The sequence below is a fragment of the Emydura macquarii genome, unplaced genomic scaffold (assembly GCF_026122565.2).
Source record: "Emydura macquarii macquarii isolate MOO-44397 ecotype Brisbane River unplaced genomic scaffold, CSIRO-AGI_Emac_v2 contig_2175, whole genome shotgun sequence".
Taxonomy (NCBI): domain Eukaryota; kingdom Metazoa; phylum Chordata; order Testudines; family Chelidae; genus Emydura; species Emydura macquarii.
This window is the reverse complement of record NW_027132312.1, coordinates 12,946-29,600: the sequence shown is the minus strand read 5'-3', so window position 1 is coordinate 29,600 and position 16,655 is coordinate 12,946. Positions and strand designations below refer to the sequence as shown.

At 42.9% G+C, this 16,655-nt stretch overlaps 1 protein-coding gene across 1 annotated transcript; it reads left to right on the top strand.

Moving 5' to 3' along the window:
* Positions 1–11,572: 11,572 nt before the first annotated feature.
* Positions 11,573–12,526, top strand: LOC137160233 (olfactory receptor 11A1-like). Its single transcript, XM_067558691.1, has one exon. It carries the CDS (start codon positions 11,573–11,575, stop codon positions 12,524–12,526), a length of 954 nt encoding a protein of 317 aa, XP_067414792.1.
* The last annotated feature ends 4,129 nt before the right edge of the window (positions 12,527–16,655 follow it).

The window sequence follows — 16,655 nt, the reverse complement described above, 5'->3', positions numbered from 1 at the left end:
AGATGATACAAATGATTCAAGATAGCAAAGTCCAAAGTTGACTGCAAAGAGTTACAAAGGAATCGCACTACACTGGATGACTGGGCAACAAAATGGTAGATGAAATTCAGACTAAAGTAATGCACCTTGGAAGAAGTGATCCCAACTATATATACAAAATGATGGGGTTTAAATTAGCTGTTCTCACACAGGAAAGGTGCAGGAGAGTAAAGAGTTAAAGCTGGACAAGTGGTGAAGCCTAAGCTACAGGGAACGGGGTCAAGGCAAGGGAAAACCTTGTTTCTGTTAATTGGTGTAAATTTTAGTTAGAGTCTGTTATCTTTTTCTTCTTTTCCTCCCTTCCTGGCCATCTGTGCTGGGAATGAAGCTAATAAAATACCTATTTCTGTGCAAGGCCTTTTGGTGAGAAGAAAGCATTATCTTCCTTCTCCCCCTGGCATACCTTTACTTCAAAGAATGTTAGTGTAAAATGTATAGGTTTTTAGGTGATGTGCTTGACCTCTGTATGGTAATCCTGTAAACAACAAACAGGGGCGGGTATAATTATATTCATTATGTAGTCGTTAATATTCATTTTATAGGTGTCAATGTAAGCAAATAAGGGTCAATGGGGTGTTGCTGGAAATGTCTACATTTACATACCATTATGGATATAAGGATTGTAAAGTAACCCCCTCATTGCTTACTCGCGGCGTTGAGCTGGAACGAGCAGGCAATAAAAGGTTCCGTCTCCCCAATCCACCCCTGGGACAACCTGTTCGGTTATTTCTAACAAAAGGGATCTTGGCATCATTGTAGATAGTTCTCTGAAAACATCTGCTTAATGTCCAGCAGCATTCAAAAAAGATAACAGAATGTTAGGAACCATTAGGAAATGGATAGATAATAAGACAGAAAATATCATAACGCCACGTTATAAATCCATGGTATGTCCACACCTTGAGTACTGTGTGCAAATTGGGTTGCCCTATCTCCCCTCTATTCGGCATTGGTGAGGCCACATTTAGAATATTGTGTCCAGTTTTGGGTCCCCCACTACAAAAAGGATGTGGACAAGTTGGAGAGAGTCCAGCAGAGGGCAACAAAAATGATTAGGGGGCTGGAGCACAGGACTCATGAGTAGAGGCTGAGGGAACTGGGCTTGTTTAGTCTGCAAAAGAGAAGAGTGAGGGGGGATTTGATAGCAGCCTTTAACTACCTGAAAGGGGGTTCCAGGGAGGATGGGGCTAGGCTGTTCTCGGTGGTGGCAGATGACAGAACAAGGAGCAACGGTCTCAAGTTGCAGTGGGGGAGTTCTAGGTTGGACATTAGGAAAAAGTTTTTCACTAGGGGGTGGTGAAGTACTGGAATGGGTTACCTAGGGAGGTGGTGGAATCTCCATCTTTAGAGGTTTTTAAGCTGAGGCTTGACAAAGCCCTGGCTGGGATGATATAGCTGAGGTTAGTCCTGCTTTGAGCAGGGGGTTGGACTAGATGACCTCCTGAGGTCCCTTCCAACTCTAATATTCTATGATTCTATGATTACCGACCCTCAGGTCTGATCCTGTGTCTCTTACCAACAGACCCCAAGGAAGGGTGTGAGTATATAAATATATAAGCATATGCAGGCAAAGAGATCCCTAATATTATATCACTGCTTTTTGTGTATGTGGTTTGGAGCTCTCTTGTCTTTAGTGATTGTGCCAGTAAATGTGGCTAAGGTTTACCAGAGGTGTCATAGCAAAACAGTCGGGTCCTGGGAAGAAGACCTGGGATGTGTAAGGAATAACCTGTTGTTCCCAGAGTGCATTCCAGAGAGTTTTGTTCCTGGTATTTCCGGTGCCTGTTGTGTGAGGTTCCCTGATCCTTTAAAATTCTCTATTTTCCCCTTCTCTTTTTATACTTGGTGAATAAATTTGACATGGTTTAAACTCAATCTAGTGATCACTGAATCAGGGAAGTGGCTGGTAAGGAGGTGGGAGCGTGAACCACAATGAAACTGGTAGTTAAGAAAAGGCCTGGGGGTTACAGAGGATAAGAAGCTGGATATAAGTCAGCAGTGTGTCCTGGTTGCCAAGAAAGCTAATAGCATATTGGGCTGCATTAGGAGGAGCAATGCCAACAGATGGAGGGAAGTGATCATTCCGCTCTATTTGGCACTGGTGAGGCCACATTAGGAGTATTGTGTCCAGGTTGGGCCCCCCACTATAGAAAGAATGTGGGCAAATTGGAAAGAGTCCAGCAGAGGGCAACAAAAATGATGAGGGGGCTGGAGCACAAGACTTATGAAGAGAGTCTGAGGGAACTAGGCTTGTTTAGTGTGCAGAAGAGAAGAACGAGGGGGATTTGATACCAGTCTTCAACTACGTGAAAGGGTGGTTCCAGGGAGGATGGAGCTAGGCTGTTCTCAGTGGTGGCAGATGACAGAACAAGGATCAATTGTCTCAAGTCGCAGTGAGGGAGGTTTAGGTTGAATATTAGGAGAAGCTTTTTCACTAGGAGGGTGGTGAAGCACTGCAATGGGTTACCTAAGGAAGTGATGGACTCTCCATCCTTAGAGGTTTTTAAGGCCCAGCTTGACAAAGCGTTGGCTGGGATGATTTCGCTGTGTTTAGTCCTGCTTTGAGCAGGGGGTTACACTAGATACCTTCTGAGGTCCCTTCCAACCCTTATCTTCTATGATTCTATAGTGAAGCATCCTGAGGATCCTGGGCCGGCCCTTCTCAGGTTGGGAAGACTCCATTGTATGGAAGAGAGGAAGGGGAGCTTTTGTGGTCAGTCAGTAAAGAGAGTTGGGTCAGAGACTCAGGTACTTTCACCATCCAAGTCCACCATAAGCCAGGAAAATTCCCCACCATAGTAGGATCACTTCCCCTCTTATATATGGGGACCCCCCATGTCCTCATAAAAGTCAGTGTCCATCATTCAAGAACTTGCTGTTTTTTACCCAGGAAAACTTCTGCTGACATGGATGGGGCTACTCATATGAGTCAGAAGTAGGCACAAGGATTCACACACAAATGAATTTTGATCTTATGCCCTAACCCATTGTACCTCAAAGCTAATGGGAGCACATAATTGCCCCAGGATTGACATCATTCAGCTTGTTCCATGGATGAGTGCATCTATAAATGCCAGACCTTCTCCAACCACGCTGGCTTTCATCTCTCTACTTTGGTGGATCAGGAAGATCTTAGGCAGTTTGGTGCCTGTTGTCTCCTAGTGTAAATACGCACAATTTATGTGCTCAAAATCTAGTCACCCTCTCGTGTCTTGAACCAGCAACTGTAGCAGCCTGCCACTGACTCACATACAATGATATTATTCCTTTAGGTCACATGGTAGAGGCTTAAGTTTTACAATAGGTGGTTTGGAAGTCAATACCTTTTGTAGATAGATAGATAGATAGATAGATGTTGATACTGAACTGATAATTTGTGCTCTTATGCTCCATGGAGAAAGAGGTGCTTAATGAGATATCTTATCAGTACTCAGGACTAACATTACATACTTCTGCAAGGACCACACACCAGATTTTGGGAGAGAAAATTCAAATAGTCCCATTCAGCCAATGTACAAATTCTTTGGAGTCAGATGGAAGATAGGTGCCCACCCTGTTCCTTTTGTTGTTGGTGGTGGTGGTGATGTTTTGTTGTTTTTTTTTCTAAATTAGGTCCATAAATAGCTGATGGTAAGCATCTATCAATCTATCTATTTGTCTGTCTACTTAGGTCTCTACTCCCCAACCTGATCTAAAACAGCCCAGAAGTGATAACCTTTCGAGCATGATACAAAGGTGTAGCAGGAGGGCGTGCAATCTTAGCCTTTAGTGCCAGCAAGGTAGACGATGCCTGACCTTCTAATTCTGCACTATTTAAATGGCTTCTTATATCTTTAATTAAAACATGCTGAGATTTTACTGTGATCCACCCGAGAAATGCTCTAAGAACCAGAAATTTCTCTTAAATCCTTTAGGTCATCTAGCTCCATAAGAAGATTCTCTAACACTGCACCAGGCAGAGGCCCAGATTTTTAAATGTATTTAAGCACCTAGCTGACACTAAAATCAAGGGGAGTTTGATGCCTGAGTGTCTGTAAGAATCTGGCCTGGAGCCCTTGCAAACAATTAAATCTTCCTTGGCTAATAAATTGAGGCTGGAATTTCAAAGAAGGTTTGTTACATTTAGAATCATAGAATCATAGAATATTAGAGTTGGAAGGGACCTCAGGAGGTCATCTAGTCCAACCCCCTACTCAAAGCAGGACTAACCTCAACTATATCATCCCAGCCAGGGCTTTGTCAAGCCTCAGCTTAAAAACCTCTAAGGATGGAGATTCCACCACCTCCCTAGGTAACCCATTCCAGTGCTTCACCACCCGCCTAGTAAAAAACTTTTTCCTAATGTCCAACCTAGACCTCCTGCCCTGCAACTTGAGACCGTTGCTCCTTGTTCTGTCATCTGCCACCACCGAGAACAGCCTAGCCCCATCCTCCCTGGAACCCCCTTTCAGGTAGTTAAAGGCCGCTATCAAATCCCCCCTCATTCTTCTCTTTTGCAGACTAAACAAGCCTAGTTCCCTCAGCCTCTACTCATGAGTCCTGTGCTCCAGCCCCCTAATCATTTTTGTTGCCCTCCGCTGGACTCTCTCCAACTTGTCCACATCCTTTTTGTAGTGGGGGGCCCAAATCTGGACGCAATATTCTAAATGCGGCCTCACCAACGCCAAATAGAGGGGAATAATCACTTCCCATGACCTGCAGGCAATGCCCCTCCTAATGCAGCCCAATATGCTATTAGCCTTCTTGACTACCGGGGAACACTGCTGACTCATATCCAGCTTTTTATCCATTGTTACCCCCAGGTCCTTTTCTGCAGAGATCCTGCCCAGCTCATCAGTCCCCAGTCTACAGCTGTGCATGGGATTCTTCCTTCCTAAGTGGAGGACTCTGCACTTATCTTTGTTGAACCTCATTAGATTTATTTGGCCCAATCCTCCAGTTTGTTTAGGTCACTCTGTATCCTATCCCTACCTTCCAGGGTAGCTACCACTCCCCCCAGCTTAGTGTCGTCCGCAAACTTGCTGAGGGTGCAATCTACCCCATCCTCCAGATCATTAATAAAGATGTTGAACAAAACCGGCCCCAGGACCGACCCCTGGGGAACTCTGCTTGTGACCGGTTGCCAGCTAGACATGGAGCCATTGATCACTACTCGTTGAGCCCTATGCTCTAGCCAGTTCTCTATCCATTTTAGAGTCCATTCATCCAACCCATACTTCTTTAACTTGCTGATAAGAATACTGTGAGAGACAGTATCAAAAGCTTTGCTAAAGTCAAGGTATATCACATCCACCGTCTTCCCTACATCCACAGAGCCAGTCACCTCATCATAGAAAGCAATTTAGAGGGGTGAGATCCTGGAACAGCCTTTTAACTGGAGTAATGAGGGCAAACGAGAGTGAAGATGGAGCTTGATAAACTGATTAAAAGGATTATAGGATCAGGTCACCAGTGGCTGCAGAGACTGGACCTGATGACGAGGAGTTCCCTCCCAGTCTTACGTTCCTCTGATGTTTTGCAGGTTCGGTATTGAAGATATTTATCTATGCCCTTTGGTCACTGACTTCTATCCCCTGTTGTCCTTCCTCCCTCAGTTTCCATGGTTCCTTTTCACAAAACCACTTTTCTGTTTTCATCACCTTCCAGCCGCATTCCCTGGGACCTTCTTTGGTAGGTTCCTCTTTAGAGAAGTCAGATCATTGTGTTCACTCACCAGATGTCATGTTCCCACATGAGGGGACTGTTTCAAACTGGAACATTGCATTAAAACTTTTGCCATAATCCAAAACACAAAGACAACATTCCCCCTCTACCTCAGGTTACACAAGTCCACTGTGAGAATCTTCCGAGAGATGTCCGTGAGTCTGCCGAGTCTGAGAAATTGTGTGGCACAACCACTGATTTTTACAGAATTCTAGAAATGTGGGAATGGAAGGGACCTTGAGAAGTCCTCAAGTCCAGCCCCCTGAACTGAGGCAGGACCAAGTAAACCTAGACCTCTCTGATAGGTGTTTGTCCAACAAGTTCTTAAAAACCTCCAGTGATGGGGATTCTACAACCTCCCTTGGAAGCCTATTCTAGAGTTTAACCACCTTTGTGATTAGAAGGTTTTCCTAATATCTAACCTAACTCTCGCTTTCTACAGATGAAACCCATTACTTCTTGTTCTACCTTCCGTGGACATGAAGAGAAATTGATCTCCATCATTTTTATAACAGCCCTTAACATATTTGAACACTGTTATCACGTCCCCTCTCGATCTTTTTTTCTCAAGACTTATCATGTCATTTTTTTTAACCTTTCCTCATAGGTCAGGTTTCCTAAACACTTTATCCCTTTTGTTTCTCTCTGCTTTTAATGAGGTGTGTTTGTCTTTGGATCTAAGAGACAACTGAAGGTAGCCAGTCTTAAAAATACCTGTGGTATATAAGCTATCTTGTAAATCAGCTTCTGTTTCAGATGACTGTATGATAGCTAATGTGACGTCAATTTTTAATAAAGGCTCCAGAGGCGATCCTGGCAATTACATGGTGGTATGCCTAACTTCAGCACCAGGCAAATTGGTTGAAACTATAGTAAAGAACAGAATTATCAGACACATAGATGAATACAATATTGGGGAAGAGTCAACATGTTTCTTGGAAAGGGAAATCATGTCTCACGAATCTACTAGAATTCCTTGAGGGGGTCATCAAACATGTGGATAAGGGTGATCCGGTGGATATAGTGTATTCAGATTTTCAGAAAGCCTTTGACAAGGTCTCTCATGAAAGGCTGTTTAACAAAGTAAGCTGGCATGGGATAAGAGGGAAGGTCCTCTCCTGGATCAGTAACTGGTTAAAAGATAGGAAACAAAGGGTAGGAATCAATGGTTAGTTTTCAGAATGCAGAGAGGTAAATAGTGGTGTCCCCCAGCGGTCTGTACTGGGACCAGTTCTGTTCAACATATTCATAAATGATCTGGAAAAGGGGGTAAACAGTGAGGTGGCAAAGTTTGTAGATAATACAAAATTACTCAAGATTGTTAAGTCAAAAGCAAACTGTGAAGAGTTACAAAGGATCTCATTAAACTGGGTGAGTGGGCAAGAAAACAACAGATGAAATTCAATGTTGATAAATGTGATGTAATGCACATTGGAAAACATAATCCTGATCATACATACAAAATATAGGGTCTAAACTGGCTGTGACCACTCAAAAAAGAGATTGTGGAGTCACTGCAGATAGTTCTCTGAGCACATCTGCTCAGTGTGCAATGCCAGACAAAAAGCTAACAGAATGTGAGGAACCATTCAGAAAGGGATTGATGATAAGACAAAAAAATACCATAATGCCACTACATAAATCCATGGTACACCCACACCTTGAATTCCTCATGCATTTCCAGCTACCCCATCTCAAAAAAAGATGTATTAGAATCGGGAAAAGTACAGAGAAGGACAATGAAAATAATTAGGGGTATGGAACCACTTCCGTATGAGGAGAGGTTAAAAAGACTAGGACTGTCAGATTGGAAGAGAGATGACTAAGGCAGGATATGAGAGAGGTCTATAAAATTGTGAATGGTGTGGAGAAAGTGAACAAGGAAGTGTTATTTTCTCCTTCACATAACACAAGAACCAGGGCTCACCCAGTGAAATTATGAGGCAGCGGGTTGAATTCAAACATAAGGAAGTACGACTTCATACCACACACAGTCGACTTGTGGATCTTGTTGCATGGGGATGTTGTGAAGGCCACATGTATAATTGGGTTCAAAAGAGAATTCGATAAGTTCATGGAGGACAGGCACATTGAAGTTGTCCAGGCTAAATCCCATCTGTCTGAGAAAGCCTTGCATCATTCAGAGGATGACCTCTTCATCAGTTACTAAAAGGTGGCTTAGGTTGCTGGGTAACATCACAGCAGAGTCTCTGCAGGGAAAATTCCCATGTGGTCGCCAAAGCAGATATAAGTGATTGCAACACAGCACGTGGGAAATCATGTAGTAAAAGTCACAGTTTGTGTTTGTTTGTGCACACAGGAATTTGTATGGGGGCATTAAAAAATCAAAGAGGAAGAAGATGATACCTCTCTTCTGGGGTCATTCTCCTCACACTTATCCCAGTTTTATAGCAGTGCATCTCTGTTGCATTCACTGCAGTTATTTCTGATTTATGCTGGGGTATGTGAGAAGGGAACTGTGTCCCTCCAATTCAATCCGTAAAATGTTTAAACCTTTATTTTATTTTAAATGTTAACTCTGTTCCTATAATTTTATGTATCTATGTCCATTTTATTGATTTTTTTTCCCCTCTGAAAAACAGAAAAAAATCAGAAGAACAGAAAGGTAAAGTAAAGGAAGGGTAGTGGAGGGAAGGGAGGAATGTGGCAGGATGGGGAAAGAGAGATACACCTTGGTTTCCATTCACTACGGATTAATCAAAGGTTAGAATTAAATCTTTTCAAATTGGTCTGAGGTCTCTCTTCTTTAAAGTGTTACCTGACCTTAGCTTCTAGGTCAGCCAAGTTGTTGGTGAAATCTTCTGTCTACCTCTTCATTAGTAGCTGAAAGCCCATGCTCTGGCACAGGGTACTTTGCAAAGGCACATGTTAAAAAGCCTGAAAGTGGCTGAGAACTTACAAATCGGATGATCATTGAAGCTTTTGCTAATCTAAAGAGAAAGAAACCTGAACCATTCGTGGAGTTGTTCCCATCACTTTGCTCAAACTCAACATACAGTCCAGGCTTCAGAGTTATGTTTGGGATATTTTGTGTGCTGATTGTGATATTGTCAGGGAGTTATCTTCATCTGTGTGTGTTGTGATATTTGTGTTGATTTGTGCTAGTGGTGCATGAGGGGTTGGTGCTGTGGTATGCGGCAATGTGTGATTGGGGTTACTGTGTGTGCTGGATCTGTTGTGTGCATGGTTGTGCTGATGTATTGTTTTGTGCTGAGAGATTTGTGCTGATTTTTGTGGGTGTGTGCTGCAGTGAGGAGCAATGGGTGTTTAAGGTTATTGTGTGTGCTGGTAGTGTTATTGTGTGGGTGGTTATGTTTATTTGTCAGCCTTCTTCATGTCAACCATTATTTGCTCTCCTTTCGTGCTGACTAAGGGACCTACACTTTGCTTCGCATTTTGCTTACTTCTAATGTACTCGTAATTCTTTCCTTTTATGGACTATTTAGGTGTAACTCATGTTTTGCTTTCGCCTTTATGATTTTTTTCAGGCTTAATAGATTACAGAGAGACACACAGAGTGGCAATCCTGGAATCTTATTACATGGATTTTAATATCAACCCAATCAGTCATGGCCAATGTTTTGCATTTGATAAAAGCCCACAAGTGCTGTATTTGTTCGCTTCTCTGTAGGTACAGTAAAACTTAACTTTCAACCTAAATGCTCTATTTTGCCATTCAAAATCTCCCTCTATGGCAATTAGGTGAATAATTCCCATCAAAACACCTCTTACCATTTCGAAAACCTCATCCCCTTCATTCTGGTTTCAGACAAAATTTCAAACTGGGTTAATTTCCTTCTGGGGGGCCCCATGCCCTGAAATACGTGTTCCCACTGTGTGTGTCATGTCTCTGCACCCAAGGGAAAATTGCATGGTTCTCTGATTATGGCATACACACCTGAATAAGTGTGTGAATGCGTGTGTGTCCGTGTCTGTGTGTGAGCATTTCAAAGTCTTCATTTACATGCTGTAACGTTGGGTTTTTCTTGTGTGATTGATTCTGTAGAGGCCAGGGCATGAATAGGCGCTGGCCCTGAATGATGTGCCAGATTATCTCTGTAGTTATGTGGAATAAATCAACAACACCCTTCCATATTTCCTCATATTTTAGGACACTATCTCGTATTACCTAATTTCAACCCTATCAGTACATTATGGCAAAAATAATGGGGTTAAAAAAAAAGTTGAGGCTCAGATAACTGAACTCATTAAAACAGTGCTTTTACCAGCAAATCTCTAATTGTCATCAGAAGCCTTATAAGAGACTTTAGAAATCACCAATCTCTGTGAGGGGTCTGTTGTATTTTTTCGCTTAATGAATATGCCCATGGGTTGTTTTAGTGGAGCCGTTTCAGTGAATGGGAAAACCTAAATGCAGCTATAACAATCCCATCAAGTTCCCCTCTCTGAATGAAGGCTGGTCTGTCATGAATGGATCCAACCACTGCTGAGTTCCCTGGAATGGGCAGTGACCATTCATGGTTCTTAGATGTGAGTCTCTCAATACTCCCATGGTTTCACTGAGGGTGAGCAATTCAGTGTTGATGGATCATGATGGCTTTGTCACTGATCTCCAGACTTTGCTTACCCAGGACATGTTACATGTTTTCTGCCACAAAAGAGTTGATCTCATCCAGAAAGAGGGTTGCAATTAGATATAGCATTCGTAAGCCCAAGTGGAAATAACAACTGGAAAAAGACATATTGCCCAAATTGTCACAGCTACCTTAGCCAAGGAAGCATTGGCAGACCTCCTTAATCAACCTCTCCAGCCATGCTCTTTAACTGGTTAAAAATGTTAAAAAGGCCCATCCACAAGTTTAGGTGCATGAATAATTTTCAAAATCTGGTCCTTGGGCATTTCTGAAAATGTTACCCGTACATTTTAGGTGTCGTACGGCTGTTAAAAAGAAGGATGCACATTTTGTGCAGAGAAATGAACATACTATGTAATTTGCTTTGGGACAGACTTAAGAGAGAAATCTTTGCAATATGATTGGAGAAAACAAGAAATTGCTAAAAATGATGTGTGTTGTGAAACAAACAATTAATGCCATGTCTGCAGAAATGAGGCAGAAATATAAAAGATTGATGTGAATGTGGGCATGTGTTTCTTCTCCTGGAGCGTATTGAGAGTTCTGAATGGCCTTGTAGTGGTATGATCACACTGACAAGTGATATAGCACTCATTCTCATAGATATTGAAGAACTTTGTAAAGTACCATCTCCATTTTACACAAGAGAAAATGAGCATATGTAGAGAGCTCTTGTTTCATAAATTTAAAATTGCATTAAAAAATGGTAAGTGGTATCATCATCAACGATTTCATAGAGGAGGGCACAGGGCCATGGAGATAGAAAGTGACTGAGTGAATGAGCCTTCATTAAAACCCAGACCTCTGGAATCAAATTCTAGTGTCTACTCTGCTAGTGCTAGACTCTGTAAATATGGTTCAATGTGGTATGATCCCTGCAATGAGATATGACAGATATTTTCATATGAGCACGAGAGTGTGGCATTCAATTCCTTATGCTCCACTGATAATTTCAGACATTGTGGCTGAGGAGATGCACGAGGATGTTCAGGGTCCTGAAGGCGAGATGCGTAGAGATAACAGACAATAGGAACGTTTCCGATGTGATTGAACTTAGGCACTTACGAAAATTTTACCCAGAATATTCCTGGCATTTGGAGTCTCGACTCAACCGTTAGTATGGTAACCAGTTGGGGGAAGCCAGCATTAAAATGTTGGCTGTTTGGAAATGGATGTTAGACTATACATTGCAGAATTTGTTTTATTTCCCATAGATGAAACCCGCGGCAAACAAACACCAGGGAAATCAAACAACCATCACAGAATTCATCCTCCTGGGATTTGGGGATCTCCCTCAACTGCAGACCCTTCTCTTCCTGCTGTTTCTAGTGATCTATGTTGTGACCGTGGCTGGGAACATCGTCATCGTTGCACTCGTTGTGACTGATCAGCACCTTCACACCCCCATGTACTTCTTCCTGGGGAACTTGTCCTGCTTGGAGACCTGCTACACCTCCACTCTCCTGCCCAAGATGCTGGCCAGTCTCCTGACTGGGGACAGAACCATTTCGTTTAGTGGCTGCATCACACAGTTCTATATATTTGGTTCCCTGGCGGGCACCGAGTGTCTCCTCTTATCTGTGATGTCTTATGACCGGTATTTAGCGATATGCAAACCACTGCATTACGCAGCCCTTATGAATGGCAGGATCTGCCTCCAGATGACAGCTGGCTCTTGGGTAAGTGGATTTCTGGCTTCTTTGCCAACAATATTCTTGATATCCCAATTCACTTTCTGTGGCCCCGATGAACTTGACCATTTCTTTTGTGATTTAAGCCCAATAATAAAGCTGGCCTGCAGTGACACACACTCGCTGGAAGTTTCTACTATCATACTCTGCTCCATACTCACTTTGCCTCCATTTCTACTGACCCTGGCATCCTACGTTTCCATCATCATCACCATCCTGCAAATCCCTTCCACTATCGGGAGGCAGAAGGCTTTTTCCACCTGCTCCTCGCACCTTATCGTGGTGACAGTTTTCTATGGGACTCTAGTCACTGTGTATCTGTTACCATACTCTGATGCACTGCAGAACCTGAACAAAATGTTCTCTGTTTTCTATGGAGTCCTGACCCCATTGGTCAACCCCCTGATATACAGTCTGAGAAACCAGGAGGTAAAGCAAGCCTTGAGAAAAGCCGTCCTTCGATTTTTTTTCTTTTAGAAGAATAGATAATATTCACACATATAGACAGTGGCCAAGCATGGGGATATGTTCTAGCAAACTGTGAATAATGTGAATATGCCATACTCATCTTTGTGTGTCTGTTTAACTCATAAATATCAGGATCAGTTTTTCCTGGGTGTTTCCTGCCTCTGGTCGTGTTATACAATGTGTGTGTGGGGTGGGAATTAGGAGAGAAAGCCAAATCCAGGGACTTAAACTGCACCGTACTGTTCTGAGTATCTTCCCTGAACTTTTATTACTTTATCTTTAAGTGTGGTTGACTTTGAAAGTAATTATCTTCATGAGTTCATGAGAATCAAATAGTTAAGGTAATTAAAAATGTGCTCTTTCATCAATTTAGAATTTGTTGTCTCTCCATGCTTTCATCCTAATGATCTTACTGCTGGTGACCTCACACTTTCCATAACATTAAAACTCATTTTAAATGTGTGTGTAGGCCACAATTGAAGACATTAGGTAATAATGCAGCTAAATGGTTTGGGTTTTTTTTTCCTTCAGTTTGCAGGAGCTGGTACTGGGTGATCTACTGAGATCAGCTGACCCTAATTAGGGGGCCTATAAAGGCAGCCACTCAATCAGACAACAGCACAGCTGCAGCAGCACAGGAGCCAGCAAAGAGAACTGAAAACAAGGGAGTTTGAGTGGGAGTGTGGGAAGGGGGTGTGTGGTGTTGTCGTGTTGTTGGGGTGCTTGTTGGGGGTTTTTTGGTGGGATTTTTTTGCTTTACGCGTCCAGTTTTGGGTCCCCCACTACAAAAAGGATGTGGAGAAGTTGGAGAGAGTCCAGCGGAGGACAACAAAAATGATGAGGGGGCTGGAGGACAAGACTTATGAGGAGAGGCTGAGGGAACTGGGCTTGTTTAGTCTGCAAAGGAGAAGAATGAGGGGGATTTGATAGCAGCCTTTAACTACCTGAAAGGGGGTTCCAGGGAGGATGGGGCTAGGCTGTTCTCGGTGGTGGCAGTTGACAGAACAAGGAGCAACAGTCTCAAGTTGCAGGGCGGGAGGTCTAGGTTGGACATTAGGAAAAAGTTTTTCACTAGGAGGGTGGTGAAGCACTGGAATGGGTTACCTAGGGAGGTGGTGGAATCTCCATCCTTAGTGGTTTTTAAGGCCTGGCTTGACAAAACCCTGGCTGGGATGATATAGCTGAGGTTAGTCCTGCATTGAGCAGGGGGTTGGACTAGATGACCTCCTGAGGTTCCTTCCAACTCTAATCTTCGATGATTCTATGATTCATCTGTGCTTGTCCTGCCTTCAAGTTTCCATGCACTAAATGTGCCTGGGCCCCTAGGCATACAGGAAAGTCTGCTCCGCCAGGTCTGACCCCACAGCTACGAGGCCATGGTGGTGTTCAACATGTGCCGATTGCCCCCGTACATATTCCCAGCACTGATTCACCCCCAACTTGTTACAGGTTCTTCCCATGGTGTGGCTACCTGAGGGATCTCTGTTTTTCAAACCACTGCTGCCTGGGACTGGTTTGTACTGAGTAGCTTAGTTAAGTTGGCTCCAACCCAGGTCATTAAATTCAGTTTCAGCCACTATGATTACTTCTGCTTTTCTGCTGCTTCCTGGGCTTTGGGCACACACCAACAATCTCAGCGGGGGAGCTGTGTCATAATCGATAACCGCAACTTCGCCAGACTCTGCAATGGCAGTTTCCTGCTTTCTTTCAACAGCCTCTGCATTGGCGTCTCTGCCCAGGTTTTGCCCCACTAGCAGCTCTCTGCTTCTTGTGTTAACCTGTTCTTCAACTTTCACAACTTGGGAAATCCCTTTAAACCAGGGAACCCCGAATTTTCCCATCGAGTTGGTTTCCAATCAGCAGCACGGACGGCATTAGGCTTTCACAGGAAGCTTTGAGGTTAAAGCCGTTTAGAGCCGCTCTGAATCTCCTTCGTTAGCAGCACAAACAGGCTGGTGAAAAACATTCCCCCTTTTCCTTCACTGACACTGCACAGTTGTGAGTGACTTCCTCTTCCTTTTCACGGCAGGGCTGCCTGGAGCAGCCGGCTGGGAGAGAAAAGAAATTTCATGCATCTGGATCAATTTCCAGTGAATGCTACTGGGCCTTTTGACACTCCATTACTGTAATCCACTCATAAGTGTACACATTTTTCCTATTTTATTGGGATTTTTTCAGAATCAGAAGAACAGGAAGATAAAGGAATGGGAAGCGAGGGAAGAGAAGAGAGGGATATGTCAGGAAGGGGAAATGAATGTAACCTCTTGGTTTCCATCAGATAATGATTAATCAAAGGCTATTAAAAACTAATCTTTTCAAATTTGTCTGAGGTCCCTCTTCTTTGAAATGTTACCTGAGTTTTTGCTGCCATGTCGGACAGGACAAGTTGTTGGTGCTATCTTCTATCCTTGGATGCAATCTGTTTACCTCATCACTAGAAGCTGAATGCCTGTGGAATTGCACAGGTGTAATGTGTAAAGTCACATAAGTGAAAAAGCCAAAATGTGGCTGAGAACTTGAAAAGTGAATGATAACAGACTGTGAATCCCAGGAATAATTGAATCTGTTCCTAATCTAAACAGAAAGAGGTCTCAACCATTCTTGTAGTTGTTTCCATCACTTTGCACAGACTTAACAGACAATATAGGCTTCAGTGTGAGGTTTGGGTTAATGTGTGTGTGGGTTGTTTGATTTTTGTGTGGGTTGTGTTGTGCTGGGATTCTAGTGCTGATTGTGTGGGAATGTGCTGCGATGAGGGGCTATGTGTGTTTAAGGTTATTGTGAGCGCTGGTAGTGTTTTTGTGTGGGTTGTTGTGCTCATTTGTCAGCCTTTTTGATGTTGTCTATTATTAGCTCTCCTTCCCCGCTGTCTAGGGGACCTACACTTGCCTTCATTTTCCTCTTGCTTCTAATGTATTTATAATTCCTCTCCTCCTTCCCTCTTACATTCTTTTTTTCGGTGTAACTCATTTTTGCTTTAGCCTTTCTGACTTTCTCCCTACTTGATTGTCCAATTTTTTTGTACACATCCTCACCAATGTGTCCATCTTTCCACCAATTGCAGGATTCCTTTTTGATTTTTCAGGCTTAATAGATCACAGGGTGACACACAGTGTGACACTTCTGGAATATTATTACATAAATCTTAATATCAATTCAATCAGTCATGGCCAAAGTTTGGTATTTGATATAAGCCCAGAAGTATTGTATTTGTTTCCGTCTCTGTGGATAGAGTATAAGTTACTTTTCGTCCGAACTCATTTTTTTGCCATTCTAAATCTCTTTCTATGGCAATTAGGTGAATAAGTCCCGTGGAAAACCTTGTAACCATTCCGAAAAACTCAGCTCCTTCATTCTGGTTTCAGTCAAAATTCCAAAATGGGTTAATTTCCTTCTGGGTGGCTCCATAATCTGAATTATGCATTCCTACTGTGTGAGGCTTGTGTTGCACAGGAGGTCAGAACAGATGGTCACAATGCTCCCTTCTGGCCTTGGAATCTATGATTGAACTGAATTGCCCAGGGTAGTAAGTATTATACTCCGGTGATAAATGCTTCTAGAACCAAGCACTGAACAGGAAAGCTTCTTTTGTGACCTTCCTCATGCCTTCTCTCTTTCTGATTCTCAATTTTGCCATAGCTCTTAACATTTAATTTTTATTTACAGCATCAATTCAATACTTTTTAAAGGGTGTTCTACTTTAAATTGTTCAAGGATCAGAATGTGCCACCTTCCTTCTCATGGAATGGTACCTTAATGTCTCAGTAGAAGTATCAGTTCAGAGGAACACCTGGAGTTAGATATTACTCATTGTAGGAGTGAGTGCCGGAATCCAGGTTGGGAATTTTAAAGGATACTAAGAGATTTAGGCACCCAAATTGTTGCTGCCCACCCAACTCCTCTAGGCCTTTATGAAAATCCACCTTTCCTGTTCAGAGCACAATTCTAGAAGCACTTATCACCAGAGTATAGTGCTCACTGCCATGAACAGTTCAATTCAATCATAGATTCCATGGCCAGAAGGGACCATTGTGACCATCTAGGCTGACCTGCTGTATAACACAGGCCTAAAGCTCCCCCCAAATAATTCCTAGACCAGATCTTTTAGAAAAACATCCAATCTTGATTTAAAAATTGT